The sequence below is a fragment of the Lontra canadensis genome, unplaced genomic scaffold (genome assembly GCF_010015895.1).
Source record: "Lontra canadensis isolate GAN:19392208 unplaced genomic scaffold, GSC_riverotter_1.0 scaffold12, whole genome shotgun sequence".
In the NCBI taxonomy this organism is placed as follows: domain Eukaryota; kingdom Metazoa; phylum Chordata; class Mammalia; order Carnivora; family Mustelidae; genus Lontra; species Lontra canadensis.
This window is the reverse complement of record NW_022631006.1, coordinates 12,178,371-12,193,014: the sequence shown is the minus strand read 5'-3', so window position 1 is coordinate 12,193,014 and position 14,644 is coordinate 12,178,371. Positions and strand designations below refer to the sequence as shown.

The 14,644-nt window shown below is 35.4% G+C and overlaps 1 protein-coding gene across 5 annotated transcripts in view; it reads left to right on the top strand.

Moving 5' to 3' along the window:
* The window catches only part of GALK2 (galactokinase 2), a 109,603-nt gene that overhangs the window by 1,275 nt on the left and 93,684 nt on the right, over window positions 1-14,644 (top strand). The window contains exons 1-2 of one of the 5 annotated variants that reach the window (XM_032856539.1): window positions 5,389-5,456; window positions 11,066-11,105. The exons of 2 other annotated variants lie outside the window; for them this stretch is intronic. Coding sequence is in view for 1 of the 3 variants with exons in the window: in XM_032856537.1 (XP_032712428.1) it covers window positions 5,404-5,456 (53 nt within the window). In the remaining 2 variants the exon portion in view is untranslated. Of the gene's footprint in view, window positions 1-5,256; window positions 5,495-11,065; window positions 11,106-14,644 lie in introns of those variants that run through there. 2 more of the 5 variants (XM_032856537.1, XM_032856543.1) reach the window with 2 other exon arrangements.

Sequence of the window (14,644 nt, the reverse complement as noted above, 5' to 3'; positions counted from 1 at the left end):
GTTCATATTCAAAATTCCCCTATAAAGCATAGGATTTTAGAATTGGAAGAGCCTTTAATGATATCACTTTAGGGTCCAAGGTGTTCCAAGCATGGCAGTTCATTAGATTATAAACTTCCCAAATCCCACACCAGAGATTCTGATTCAATAGGTCTGGGGTATAGCTTGGGAATCTATACTTGTAAACCTTAAAACAAACCAGAATCTCCCTATAACTGGGGTGACTATACATCTCAGTTTCCCTGGGACAGCCCTGATGTAATACTGTTGTCCCAGAGTAATAATTATCAGCATCCATTTCTCTCAGGACTTTGGGCAGTATATCACATGGTTACTCTACCTGAAATCCGTAATTCTTCAAAAGAGAAAATAGAATTCCAAGGTGTTTAAGAGGTTTATTTTTTCAGAGTAATCAGAACTATATAGTTTTGCATTCTAATCAGTATAGCAATTTTGCGATTTTCTATTAACCTTGTGCGTGGTGGTTTACATTGAATTTATTGATATAATTTTCTGCTTTTTAATTATTTACTACTACAAAGGGGAAAGAAATCAAGTGAGTTAGTGACTAGGAGCCCTAGAAAAACTACAGGTAAATGTTGAGCATAATATTCTTAATCATTTCCAAATTTAATCAATCCAGTCTGGAAATTTGCTAAGACAGACAAAAAGGTCTTCACAGTGTTTAGCACACTGCTTGGGTACACAAGTTTGTTTTTTGAATGAATAAACATGTTAATTTTTCTGTACAAGGAATGCCTTTATAGCTATCACTATGCGTCAAAATCTTTTCTGTCCTTAAAAATATGTTTAAATGTCATTTTACTCACATGACCTATCCTGAACACTTTGTGCAATTATGATATTCTCTTTTTCTTGACATCAGTTTTATTCAATGGTAAATAATAATTTTTTTTACTGTAACAGGGAGCATTAATGTGATGTGATGCCCTTGTAGAAGGTGGATCCTATGTTTAATAAATACATATATATAGGAGCGCCTGGGTGGCTCAGTGGGTTAAAGCCTCTGCCTTTGGCTCAGGTCATGATCTCAGGGTCCTGGGATTGAGCCCCACATCAGGCTCTCTGCTCAGCAGGGAGCCTGCTTCCCTCTTTCTCTCTGCCTGCCTCTCTGCTTACTTGTGATCTCTGTCTGTCAAATAAATAAATAAAATCTTAAAAAATATATATATAAAACTTTACTGAAGTATAATTTATCAGCTTTACTGAGGTACATTAAGCTGCACATACTTAAAGTGGACAATTTGATGAATTTTGACATATGTATATACCTGTGAAACCATTACCACAACCAAAGTAATGAATATATTTATCATTGCAGAAACTTCCTGATTACCTCTTGGTAATCCTTCCTTTTCAACCCTTTCACTTTTCCCAGGCAACCACCAATCTACTTTTTGTCATATAGATTATTTTTCATTTTCTGGAATTTTATATAAATGAATCATACAGTATGTACTCTCTTTTGCCTGACTTCTTTCACTCCATATAATTACTTTGAGATTCATCAGTGTTGTTTCAATTGGTTTCAACTGATTGTTTCTTTTTTTTGCTAAGTGTTCCATTGTATAGATATCTCACAAGATATCTATTCACCTGTTGATAGGTATTTGAGTTTTTTCAGTATTTAGCTAATACAAATAGAGCAATTGGGCACATATGTGTACAAGTTTTTGTGTGGACATATATTTTGTTTCTCTTGAGTAATGTGGTGGACAGACAGAGGTGGTCTTCTTACTAACCATGCTCTTGGATAATCCTTCCCCCCTTGAATGTGGGTGGGATCTGTGAACTTACTTCTCTTTTTGTTTGTTTCAGCTTTAGTGAGGTGTGATTGACAAATAGATGTGACTTGCTCCTAATAAGATACAGCAGAAGTGATATATGTGATTATGTGAACATAATTACATTGCACAAGATTAGAAACTCATTTTGCTGGGAGAGACTCTACCTCCCTTGCTGCTTTGAGAAAGCAAGTAGCCATGTTATGAAGGATCATGGGGCAATGAGCTGAGGGTCACATGTGGCCAATAGCCAGCAAGAAACCATGGCCTTCACTCTGACAACCCACGAAGAACTGAATACTGCTAACAGTCACGTGATCTTAGGAATGAATCCTTCCCTAGTTGAACCTCAGATAAGACTTTGCGAGACCCTAAAACAGAGGACCCAGCTAAGCCATACCCTGACTCCTGAACCATATAGAAACTGTGAGGTAATCAATGTGTATTGTTTTATACTGCTATGTTTGTGATAATATTGTTATGTGGTAATAGATATGAATATAGATAAATACCTTGCAATGGGATGGTTGGTAGATATATGCTTAACTTTCAAAGAAACTCTCAAATTGTTTCTTTAAGTGGTTTTGCCACTTTGCGTATCTACCAGCGATGTATAAGTGTTGTAGTTGCTCCACATCCTCGTCAACACACAGTGTGGTCAGTTGTTTTAATTCTAACCACTCTAGCAGGAGTATAGTGGTAGATCATTGTGTTTTCAGTTGGCATTTCCTTAATGACTAATTTTGAACATCTTTTCATGTGCTTATTTGTCATCTATGTTATCTTCTTTGGTGAAGTATCATTTCAATTCTTGTGCTCATATTAAAATTGGGTTATTTGTCTCATTACCATTGACTTGTGAGAGCTTTTTGTGCCTTTTTTGTTGTATTTAAAGAACATTTGCCAAAACCAAGGGCACTAAATTTTTTTTAAGTTTTCATCTAAAAGTTTTACATAGCTTTAACTCTTATATTTAAGAGTTTAATTTCAGGTTTAATTTTTGTATGTAGCATGGGGTAAATGTGGAGGTTTTTTTCTTTTCTGTGTATGGATATTAAATTGTTCTAGCTTTGTCTGTTGAAAAGATGACCCATTCTGTGTTGAATTGTCTTACTACCCGTGTCAAAAATAATTGACATATAATTCCCAACATAATTTGACCCTTTAAAAGTATATTTTTATTTGATTTGTTACTGTGTATTATGATTATTTTGTGTTCTTTATTAAGCTGAAAGCTCCTTCAGGACACAATTATCTTACTTATCTCTGAATCCCCTGAAACTAAGCATGTGCTTTGCCTGTAGAAAATGCTCAATGAAAATGTGATATTTTAAAGTAAACTCTGGCATTCATGATCCCTTACTTCTCTGGGTTGAGACATATGGTTACCCCAAATAGGCTCATGATTTAACATCCCTTCACATTGATCATCTTAAATTTTTTTGTTTTTTTTTACTACATTTATTTAGAGAGACTGAATACCATAAGTTAGAAGGCAAAAAAGGAGGACTCCTTTTATAATAGTTAAGATCTGGACAGGAAACTCAGGGTGTACTCAGGGGGGTTAATTAAAAATTTAATGAAGCCAGCCTGGCTGGCTCAGTTGGTAGAGCATGAGACTCTTAATTATCAGGGCTGTGAGTTCAAGCCTCAGATTAGGCTCAGAGTTTACTTAAAAAAAAAAAAAAATCAGCTGGATTTAGTAGAAGTTCAGATGGACTTCCCAATAGCAGCCATGGTTGTAGAGAAATGAGAAATGCAGCTACTGTCAGAACTGTAGCAAAGGTGTGGTGTGGAGGTCGGGTGGGGGAATGGTGATAAATACCTCAACTTTGGCTGTAGCCTAAATTGTATACTTCACTCAGGGAAGGAATTTTCTCTCCTTCAAAGGCAAAGTGACAACTATCTGTTGTTGGAGCATATCCCTTGATCTTACCAACCAACCTAAGTGGCTTATCAAAATGTTATTTCTACCAATTTAATACCCACTCCTTCCCGAGAGGAGTTCCGATGAATACAATTTGCATGATTGCATTGCATTCCCACCTTATAGACTAATGGCCTTGCCTACTTACTGCCTTATAATCTGCCTCAGTCTCTTCAGATTAAATAAAATGATATATGTAAATGCATGGTGCTTACAAAATATTTAATAAACGTATCATCTTTAAATCAATCGACTGTTCATATTAGCCCTTCAGAATACTCTATACTGCAGTTAGGATTTTTATCTCTAAAATTGCTATAGGAGGAATGTGAAAAAAAAAAAAAAAAAAAAAAAGGATGATTAGGCCTGCTGGGACTTTTCATTCCTTATGCTGTCCTTGACCTTGTAAAAATGTCTTTTGTAAAAATGCAATTGCACACTTTTAGCAATATTATTGTTGTTTGCTGTTTTGGTATCTCTAATTCTCATTTGTTTTATTCCCACCCCAAATGGTGACCATACATCCCTAGGTTTATGAAATGTGAACCACCTACTTTTCAGAAGGATGTATGGTATGGAGGCAAAGCAGGGAGCAGACACAATTATATTGTAATTCCAAATTTGTCTTTGTTTCCTTTACTGAAATCTGTAAGTTCTTTATGTTTTGCATTAATCCTCCCATGATTCCCCTGTGAACTAAAGCAGCATTGAAAGTGCTCAGTTGATAATGCAAGTTTTACTACCAATTGACTGTGTGACCTTAGGAAGTCAGTTCGCCTTTCATTTGTTCATTAAGTTCATCTTACCTAATAAGAATCTGCCAGATGCTGCCCAGATACACAGTTCCTACCCTCAACTTGCTAGCTTTGTAGTGGTAGGGATGGTGGAGATGGTGAGAGACAATACAAAAGAAAAGAAATATGCAGAAGTTATGAGAACCGTGAAGGAAAGGAAACAAATATACTAGAATGATGGGATGGGAATGGTGTGCTCTTTTCATAGGGCATTTGGGATTTCTCCAGGGAGCTGAAAAATGAAGGGGTTGAACTGGTTGTGAAGGGTTCTTGTAGTTTGAAAGATGTGTATTTTCTTCTTTTCACTATTAATTGAGTTCTGGAAAGGCCCACTGATGCCTTCATCCTGGAAATAAGCAAATATGTTTAAATCAAATGCATCAATTTTATACAGCCTTAAGGGAATAACTAAACAATTTAGGGTGTATTTGGGGGTGTAGTGCTGGTCACGAAAGAAAAAAAGAAACACCCTAACTCAAAAAAAAAAAAAAGAAAGAAAAGAAAAAAAGAAAGGAAAAAAAGCAACCTGAGGCGCAAGGTTTAATCGTGTTCTCAGATTTATGCCTCAGGGCGCATAAAATAAACTTCCTTAGCTTCTTCGCACGCACCCATCGAGTCCCAGTGCCCGGAGCTCAGAGCAGCATGGTGGCTGTACCTGACAGCTCCTGGGAGGGCACTAGGCCCTGGGAGCCTGGGGGGGAGGAGCCGTAGGCGGGACCGACTGGAAACAGCCACCTCAGCAAAGCGGCAGGATTTCCGCAGGGTGAGGGCCGCTCTCGCCCGGAAGAAAAGGTTCCTGCAGCAGATGTCTCGTGATTACCTTGGGAACTCTGTTTCGCCAGTTGAAACTGCGGAGGAAAGAAGGATCTAGCGAAATATGGCCACGGAGGGTCCTGCCATGCGTCGAGTGCAAGTGGCAGAACATCCCAGGTGGGAGAGAGGAGATGCCGCGCTTCGGGATCGCCTGGGTAGGCTAGGTGCAGATAGTGTCCAAGATTTCTGGCTCTTCGCTGGCTGCTTCTTTTGCTCCTGGGAATGGACAGAATCCTTGGGATTTTATGAGGCCGCATGGCTGGGCTTGCGAGAAAGACCACATCTCAAAACACTTTACACCTTGATTCCTACCAAGGGTTGAAGGTCTTTCTCCATACGTGCAGATCCTTCTTTAACCTTTGGTGCTGAAGGTGGTACACTGTTTCTGCTGGGCTTTAGCAGAAGTGCCCAGACTAACTTAGAACCCCTCTTTCTTTGTCTTGCCTGCCAGTTGGTAGTGCTTTTTAAAATCCCCTTTCTAAAATACTTATTGCAAACACACCCAAACCCAAACCCAAACCCAAACCCAAACAAACCTCCCTTGGTCTCTGCATCCCTTTAAACAAACCATAACATCTAGGCACTGTCACTTAGGGAATTAATCTGCTGCAGGTACCTAGCTACAGAATAACTTTAGTGATACCTAGTGGAGGATTCTTTTCATTTGAGGGCATTTGCAGATACTTTGTAGAAACCGTTCTCACATAGGAGGGAAATCTCATAGAATGAAGTCTCTAACCTGCTGCATATTAGCTGTGCAGCTTTTCTAAGGTTGGATTCTCTCCTTCTTTGCTCTAATTTTTACTTTTTCCTTGTTAATTTTTTTCTATAACATTAAGTCTTCAAGCTTTCCCTACTTCCTGGTTTTTCACAGTCATGTGGGAGTTGATAATATTATAACTTACTAAAACTTGCAAATACTTTTTTCACCCTTAAGAAATCAAACAGTGGGTGTTTAGTTACCTGGAAGAAAGGAGAGCAGCAGGGCGTTAGACTACTCGTGTATGTTTCTGGATTTCTGTATATTCTCTGAAGGTCCTTGGTATGTATTGTTGCCCTTACATACTTGAATGAACTAGGATACATTGTGAAAGACATGCTTCAAATGAAATTCATCAGGAATTTGTTATGTGAAAATAATCTAGCCTTTTGTAGTTTAGTTTTTTTTATTTTTTTACATGAAACATATCCATGTATAAATTTCTTCTGTTTCTATTAGTTATGATTTAATTATAATGCTTAATATTTCTATAATTACTGTGTGGGGGAAGGGGAATGGTGGTAACATGTACAGAAACTGAAGAATTATTTACTAGGTTTCCTTAGAGTTGTTTCTTGCCTTTTATGAATTTCACAGTATTCATTCATGCAACATACATTTATTGTTAACATTTATCATTCCGTGCTAGCTGCAGAAGAGATCATAATAGTGGTTAGATAATTGTGCTCTGCCATTTTCTTGTTTTTCACTTGTGCATGAAATACAGTAATAAGTTTCAAGCAATGTTTCAGCCACTTACTCATTTTAGCAGGGACGAGTTCAGTGGAATCTAGGCAGTATATCTATAAACCCACCTAACTGGTCATATGTTGCAGTAAGCTGAAGGGAAAAAAAATACATAAGGGCCCCACAGCCAGACTGTCTTCTTTCGAATTCCTACTGTTTCTTTAGAATGCTTCTTCAACTTCACAAGCCACCTGATATTCTAAGTAAAGGCACTAGTCAGTCACATTAAACATTTCAGCAAACATAATTTCTTTTTTTTCTTTTTATATAAATATCAAATAGAAATAGAAACTCTAATTTTTTTTCTGCATTTCAGTCTCGCATACTCCCTGTACTATAAGACTGCTTCAAATTCCAGTGTTCTAGCTTTCTTAATGCATTCTTAGGAGTAGCTTTCTTAATGCATTCTTCTCTTTTTCTTCTCTTTGGAATGAACCTTTAAACTGTTGGATTATTGTTTTTTGTTTTTTGTTTTGTAACAGCTTTATTGATATGATATCCACATACTGCAGTTCACCTGTTTAAAGTTTACAATTAAGTGTTTTTTTAGTATATTCACAGGATTGCACAGGCATTGCCATAATCAAAGTTAGAACATCTTCATCATCCCCCAAAGAACTCTGTATCCCTCAAACTATCACTACCACTCCCACCCCACCCTTCTCTACTCTGCCCTAAGCAACCACTAATGTACTTTCTGTCTCTATAGATTTGCTTATTCTGAACATTTCAAATAAATGGCATCATATAATATGTGTTTTTTTTTTTGTGACTGGCTTCTTTCACTTAATGTAATGATTTCAAAGTTCATCTGTGTTGTAACATGTTATCAGTATGTCATTCCTTTTTATGCTTGAATAATATTCCATTGTATGATAATATCACATTTTGTTTATCTATTCACTGGTTGATGGACATTTGGGTTGTTTCCATCTTTTGGCTCGTGAGTAATGATTTTGCATGAATTACATTCTTAATATGAAAGATTTGGATTATTTAAAAATATAGTCGTTAAAAATTAATATATAAAAAATATTCATCAAAGCTTGAAAATTTCACAGTTCCTTTCCTCACTATAGTCTCTGATTGCTATCCTATGCCAGTTTTTACTCCCTTCTTAGAAATTATCCCTTTGGTTCACATTCTTGTAATATCATTTTATCTTTATGGTATCTTTATATCTTTACTGTATCTTTTATATTTTTATATAAAATATATTTATATATTATATATTTACAGAATATAAATTTTATATATTTATATATTTATATCTTTTATATTTTTACTGTATCTTTTTATCATTATTACCATTTTTCATAAAAGTGAAATCATATTTATTTTTCTGTTACTTACCTTTTTTCACTTAATAATACTTCTCAGGGATCCTGGCATATCAGTCCGTACAGTTTTATATCATTGTTTTTTAGGGCTGAGAGTATTTCATAGTATGAATAACGCTATTTATTTAACCACTCAACTGCACTGTACATTTAAGTTTCCAGTTTTTCACTCTCATAAAGTACTTCAGTAAACATTTTTGTACATATATCTTTGGGCATTTTTGATGCTATTTCTTTAAGCTCATTAATGGAAATGGAATCAGAGTCAAAGTTAATAAGTATTTAAAATTTTGATAGTTCCTGCCCTGCAAAAAAAAAATGATATATTAGATTGTCTATTTGTTGTTAGTTTTTAAGAACTCTTTATATATGTATAATTTTTTGTATGAAGGGATGTAGTTTTGGATATAAACTATTTGTTGTTTTGTATATATTACATATTGTTCCCAGTCTAGCACTTTCCCTTTAATTTGATGATGTCTTTTGTTGTGTAGATATTTTGTACTTTATGCATTATAGTACATTGTTGAATGATATCATCTTTGTCCTAATTCTGGTTTCAGTGTGGAAGCTTCTAATATTTTGTCATCATATAAGTTGTTTACTATTTCTGATAAGTAGCCCTTATTAAATCTAGGACATTTCTTTCTTTTCTAGCCTATCCATGCTTTTTAAATTATTATTATTTTAAATTTTATTTTAAAAAATTAGTCATGGTTATTGAATTTTTGTGCATATTTTGAGAGGACCATGGAATTATAGAATTTTCCCCTTTTATTCGGTTGGAATAGTATGTGTTTAATGAAGAGATTTCCTGGTACTATCTTTATATTCCTGGAATAAACTCTGTTCACAAATATTAAATAATGTGTGTTGGATTAAAATTACCAATATTTGTTTTTTCTCTGTTTTCACAGGGGATAATAACCTATATTTTGCTTTTGTGGGCTATTGTTGTTTTAGCATCTGGGTTATTCTGGCCTCCTAAAATGAGATAGAAAGTAAATAGGAAAGATGTTAGGGTTCAAAGCTGATGGCCAACAAAAAATTCTTGAGATGTCTTTGGTACAAAATGGTGGTTTTATTAAAGCACAGAGACAGGACCTGGGCAGAAAGATCTGCGTTGGAGTTGTGAGGGATGGCAATTATATACCTTCAAGTTGAGAGGGGAGGTTAGTGTTAGTCTCTAAGGAATTTTGGAAGCAAGGCTTCCAGGATCTTGAGGGGGCTAGCTATTGTTAGGAAGAGGTCATTTATTACTGTCCAATAAAACCTTAGTCATGAGACCCTTCAGATCTGTATCAATGGGTCATAAACTTGGTGATGATTGCTAATAAATACCTTGGGGGATTTAGAGATAAGGAAATTTCCAGAGGAATTTTTATATATTTAAGTGGCTTACAGGATCCTGGGGGTTCAGGCAAAGATTGCCTTTTGCCCTTAGCAAAGTTCCTAGAGGAATGTCACTCTGCCTGTTTCAAGGACTTGTCAATGGAGTATAAGGTGTAAGGAAATTTCATTTTTCTTCTGCCTTTGTTTACCACATCAGAAAGGCTTTCTGTAGCTTGTACCGTTAGAACCATTTATGAAAGCAAAGCATCATCTTTATTTAAGGTCTGGCAGAACTAACTCATAACATTTTCTGAGCCTTGTTAAGGAGATTATTTCTGACTACTTTTTCTGTTTCTCTTCTGTCAATTTTTAGACACATAATGTATATATATGTATACATGTATATATACATATACATGTATACATATATATATATTAAGTCAAAAGCATTCAGAGCACCAGATTCAGCAATTTGTGTGGTGATGTTTTGGCCAATTCTGCCTTTAATAGTATAATCTTTGTAGGAGCTATTATTTTCTTTCTTTTTTTTTATTCTTTTTATTGTGGTATAATAAATATAATATAAAAATTGACTTTTTAACCATTTTAAGTATAAAATTCAGTGACACTAGTTACATTCACACTGTTTTGCAATAACCACTGCTACATATTTCTGACATTTTTCAGCATCCCAAATAAGCTCTCTACTCATTAAGCAATAACTCCCTATTTTCTCTACCCCTCAGCACGTGGTAACCTCTAAACTACTTTTTGTCTCTACGAATTTGCCTATTTTAGGTATTTTATATAAGTGAAATCATAAGTATTTGTCCTTTTGTGTCTAGTTTATTTCACTTAGCATAATGTTTTCAAGGTTCATCCATATAGAAGCATGAATCAGACCTTGATTCTTTTCTGTGGATCAATAGAAAATTCATACATACACACATACACACCACATTTTGTTTGTCCATTCATCTATTGTTGGTTAGTTGGCTTTTTTGCACCTTTGGACTATTGTGATTAATGCATCTGTGAACATTCTTGTTCAAGTGTCTGTTTGAATCCCTGATTTCAATTCTTTGGACATACACATGGAAGTAGAAATATTGGGTCATATACTACTTCTGTGTTTAACCTTTTGAGGAAACACCAAACTCTTTTATATTCTGTTGTTTTTAATGCTATTGTAAATGGAATTGTTTTCTTAATCTCACTAGATCTGTTGTTTTATATCCTGCTTGTTTTAAAAAAAAATGAACATATAATGTATTATTTGTTTAGGGGATAGGTCTGTCATTAGGGGCTATTATTTTCATATTGAAAATGCTCATTGTACTCTTGGGGAAGGGACATACTTTAAATGACTACATTTTAAGAGATGGAGTCTTGGTGGTGACACCCAGAGCTGTGAAGAACAGCTAGTACCCCAATTACAGCCATACTGCTTCATTATTAGAGGATTAGGTATGAAGTTTAGAAAAACACTGTACACTTCAGTTCTTTCTATTCTTAGAGAGAAATACTTTCCTTGTTTCCTTTTATATCTTCCATGCATTTGAATTTCAAAGGGAGGAATGTTGAATGGTAAGTAAGCCTCTGGTGCAGAGCACTTAAAAAAAGCATGGACAGACTGCCTTCCTGAGTAGTCTGGGAAAAGGGCACATTTGAGAACCCCCAAATCATTTCATTAAAGCACGTTTTAGGAGGCTCATTCTAGCTCTGCTGTTAGCACTTCACCATATTTGTGTTTGCAGCACTCATAAAGGCAAATTAATAAGGATTCAAATTCAGTCAACCTTGAATTTTGTCTGCGTATGATTTTCAGCAGAAACAAAAATGAGCCTCTGTGGAGGCTAGTGGAGTTATGGAAGCCAGAAAACGAGGAGTTACATGCTTCTCCTTCTTTCTCAATTTTTCTCACTTCTAATTGGTCATTAATTCCTATGGCTTTGACTTTTTAAATATCACCTTCATTTAATTTTCACCTTTTTCTATCCCCATCACTAACGTACACTTAAACTTTCTCTCTCTTGGTTTACTGTAAATGGCCACCTATTGGATTTCTTTGTTTTTACCTTGTCTTCCTCCAGCCTATCTTTCATACACTTCTCAGTGAGCTTCTTGTGTGAAATTGATTAATATCACTCTATCTGTAAATGTGTCTTCACATCCATTGCCTGTGGCTTAAAAGCCAGGTTCCTCAACATGGCATACCAGGCCCTTTAAGATCTGAGGCTTGATTACCACCAGCCTCCTCCTCTGATGTATTTAAACCCTAATTATAATTTTCTGAATGCAGCATGCTGGGGCTTTTCATTCCATTTGCCTGGAATGCATCACCTCATCCCACTTGTCTGACATCATCCTTTAAAATTCATGTTAACTATTGTCTTTTGGGGGAGGCTTCTCTAACTTAACCTCCCCCTTCTGGATTTATTCTACCACCCACATTCTCCTACAGTAGGGATGAAATATCTTTTCTCTGTGCTGCCAAAGGACTGTATTTTTCTGGCTTATTGCTCTATTGTCTCTCTGTATTGTACTTTTTAGCTTAACTATCTTTTTTTTCTGCCAAATGTTTCCTAGAGGCCAAGGGCTACTATTGATTTCCTTTCTAAGTAGAGTATTTAGTAAAGCACCAGTAAATACTTCTTTAAACAAACGAACAAACACACTTTTTTTTTTTTTTAAAGTAGGCTTCATGCTGGGCATGAAGACCAAGGAGGGACTTGAACTGAATGACCCTGAGATCAAGACTTGACCTGAGATCAAGAGTCATATGCTTAACCAACTGAGCCACCCAGGCACCTCTTAAATTTTTTTGGTTATTTTAAAATAAATTCACACCTAACATAAAAGTCAAATATAGCAAAAAAAAAAAAAAAAAAAATTACTGTATACCATTATCCCAGATTCTCCAAAGGTAACATTTTACCATATTTGCTTTATCACCTTTTCTATGTTATATATATATATATATATATATATATATATACACACACACACACACACACACACACATTTATATATTTATATATATAAATATATAAAAAAGACTTTACAGATGTGTTCTTTATGATTTAATATAGGATCAATATTTGTAAATATTCCAAGCATTCTTAAGTTATATTTCCCATCAACAGAGTATAATGTTAAATATATGTACATATCCATAATCTATGAATTTTGTTGTTTGAGTCTTTTTTTTTCCTTTTGTCCACCTGATCTTTTTTTATACTGAGAAAGGTATCTTATAGTCTTTTATTATTAGTATATTTCTATCTGTATTTCCTTACTTTACATATAGATTTGCCTTATAAAAGTGGCTGTAGTTTCATTTGGGGGCATTTCTTAAACTGTTACCTTTGTTCTGAATTGCAGCCCTCAGCATTAAGAATTTTCCCTATATGTTCTTTGGCACACCTTCTATGATGTCTGATATCAGGATTACTATCTCTGTTTTCTTATTTCCTAAACTCTGCCACCCAGATTATGTTTTTTGAGAACTTGAATTAATGGACACAGAATTAATTAGATAGTATAGGACACAGGAGCTGTTAAATCTTGTAGAGTGGAGGCCACAGTGTCAAGAAAACTGAAGGTATGGAGGAACAGAAACCAAGATACTCAGAGAGGCAACTGAAATGTGAACAGCACTGAACAAAGAGAAGTGGAGATGGTGTCTTTGGAGGGATGACAGAATGAGACATGAAAAAAGATCCAAAGACACTAAACAGTTTCTGATGACTGTCCAGTTCTTAGGACACCATCTTGAATAACTTCCAAAGATATTCAACGTATCATTCTATCATTATAATAAATTTCCTTTTTCCTTGAGCTGTTTTTGGTATGATTTTCTGTTTCTTACAGCAAATTAACCTTTAAGATCAATCAATTAATTAATGAGTGTCTTGAATATAGTAGGCTTTAAAAGATATTTATTGTCCTGGTGTTATTATGCAGATACACTATGATGTGGGACTATTAACAGTGGGAGGGTATTCATAGAAGTGCCTTGAGGTGATTGAACGGTATAAAATTATTAAATCTATTTTAAGAATTTTGGATCTATAAGGAGCCTATAAGGAATATCTAGTCAAATTCTTTAATTTCACAGAAGAGAGGCTAAGGGAAAACGATTTGCTCCATTGAAATTAGAACTGTGGTCTCCTGATAACTACTCTAGTTTTCTTTTCTTTCTTTCTTTTTTTTTTTTAAAGATTATTTATTTATTTATTTGAGAGAGAAAGAGAGAGAGAGAATGAGAGAGACAGAGAGCACAATCAGCGCAGAGGGAGAAGGACAAGTAGACTCCCTGCTGAGCAGGGAGCCTGATGGGAGACTCTGTCCTAGGACCCTGGGATCATGACCTGGGCTGAAAGCAGACTCCAACTGACTGAGCCACCCAGGCGTCCCATTCTTGTTTTCATTTGGTTACTTGTATTGGGTTGAATAGTGCCTCCTCACCTGCACCCCATTCATGTCCACCTGGAACCTTAGAATGTAACCTTATTTGGACTAGCATCTCTGTGTACTTAGGTAATCAAGTTAAGATGAGTCATAGTGAATGAAGGTGGGCTCTAATCTGACAAGAGTGGTGTCCTTATAAGAAGGAAATACAGAGACACAGAGACACACGGGGAGAATTCTGTGTGGTGACAGAGAGAAAATTTGGATTGATGCAGCTGTAATCCAAGGAATGCCAAGGATCGACGGCTACCACCCGAAACTAAAAAGAGGCAAGGAGGGTTTCTCCCCTCCAAGTTTCAGAGGCGCATGGCCCTACTAACACTCTGATTTTGGCCTTCAAGTCTCTAGAACCATGAGACAATGAATTTCTATTATTTTAAGCCCAACCCACTTTATAGTATTTTATTATGATAGCCTTAGGAAACTGAAATACTACCCCATACGATTTCTTTTAGTATAAAGAAATTCTTCTCTGAATATTTTTCAGAAAGTTATATTCTTTATAATTGAAGGAAATAATTTTTCCTGTTGAGTACATTAATCTTTTTTTATTCTTCTGTGTGCTTAGCTATACTATTGTGTCACCTGGGAAGTTACTATATTGTCATATCCTAGGATTTTCAAAGAAGTATATCAGTGAAAAAATTTTGCTT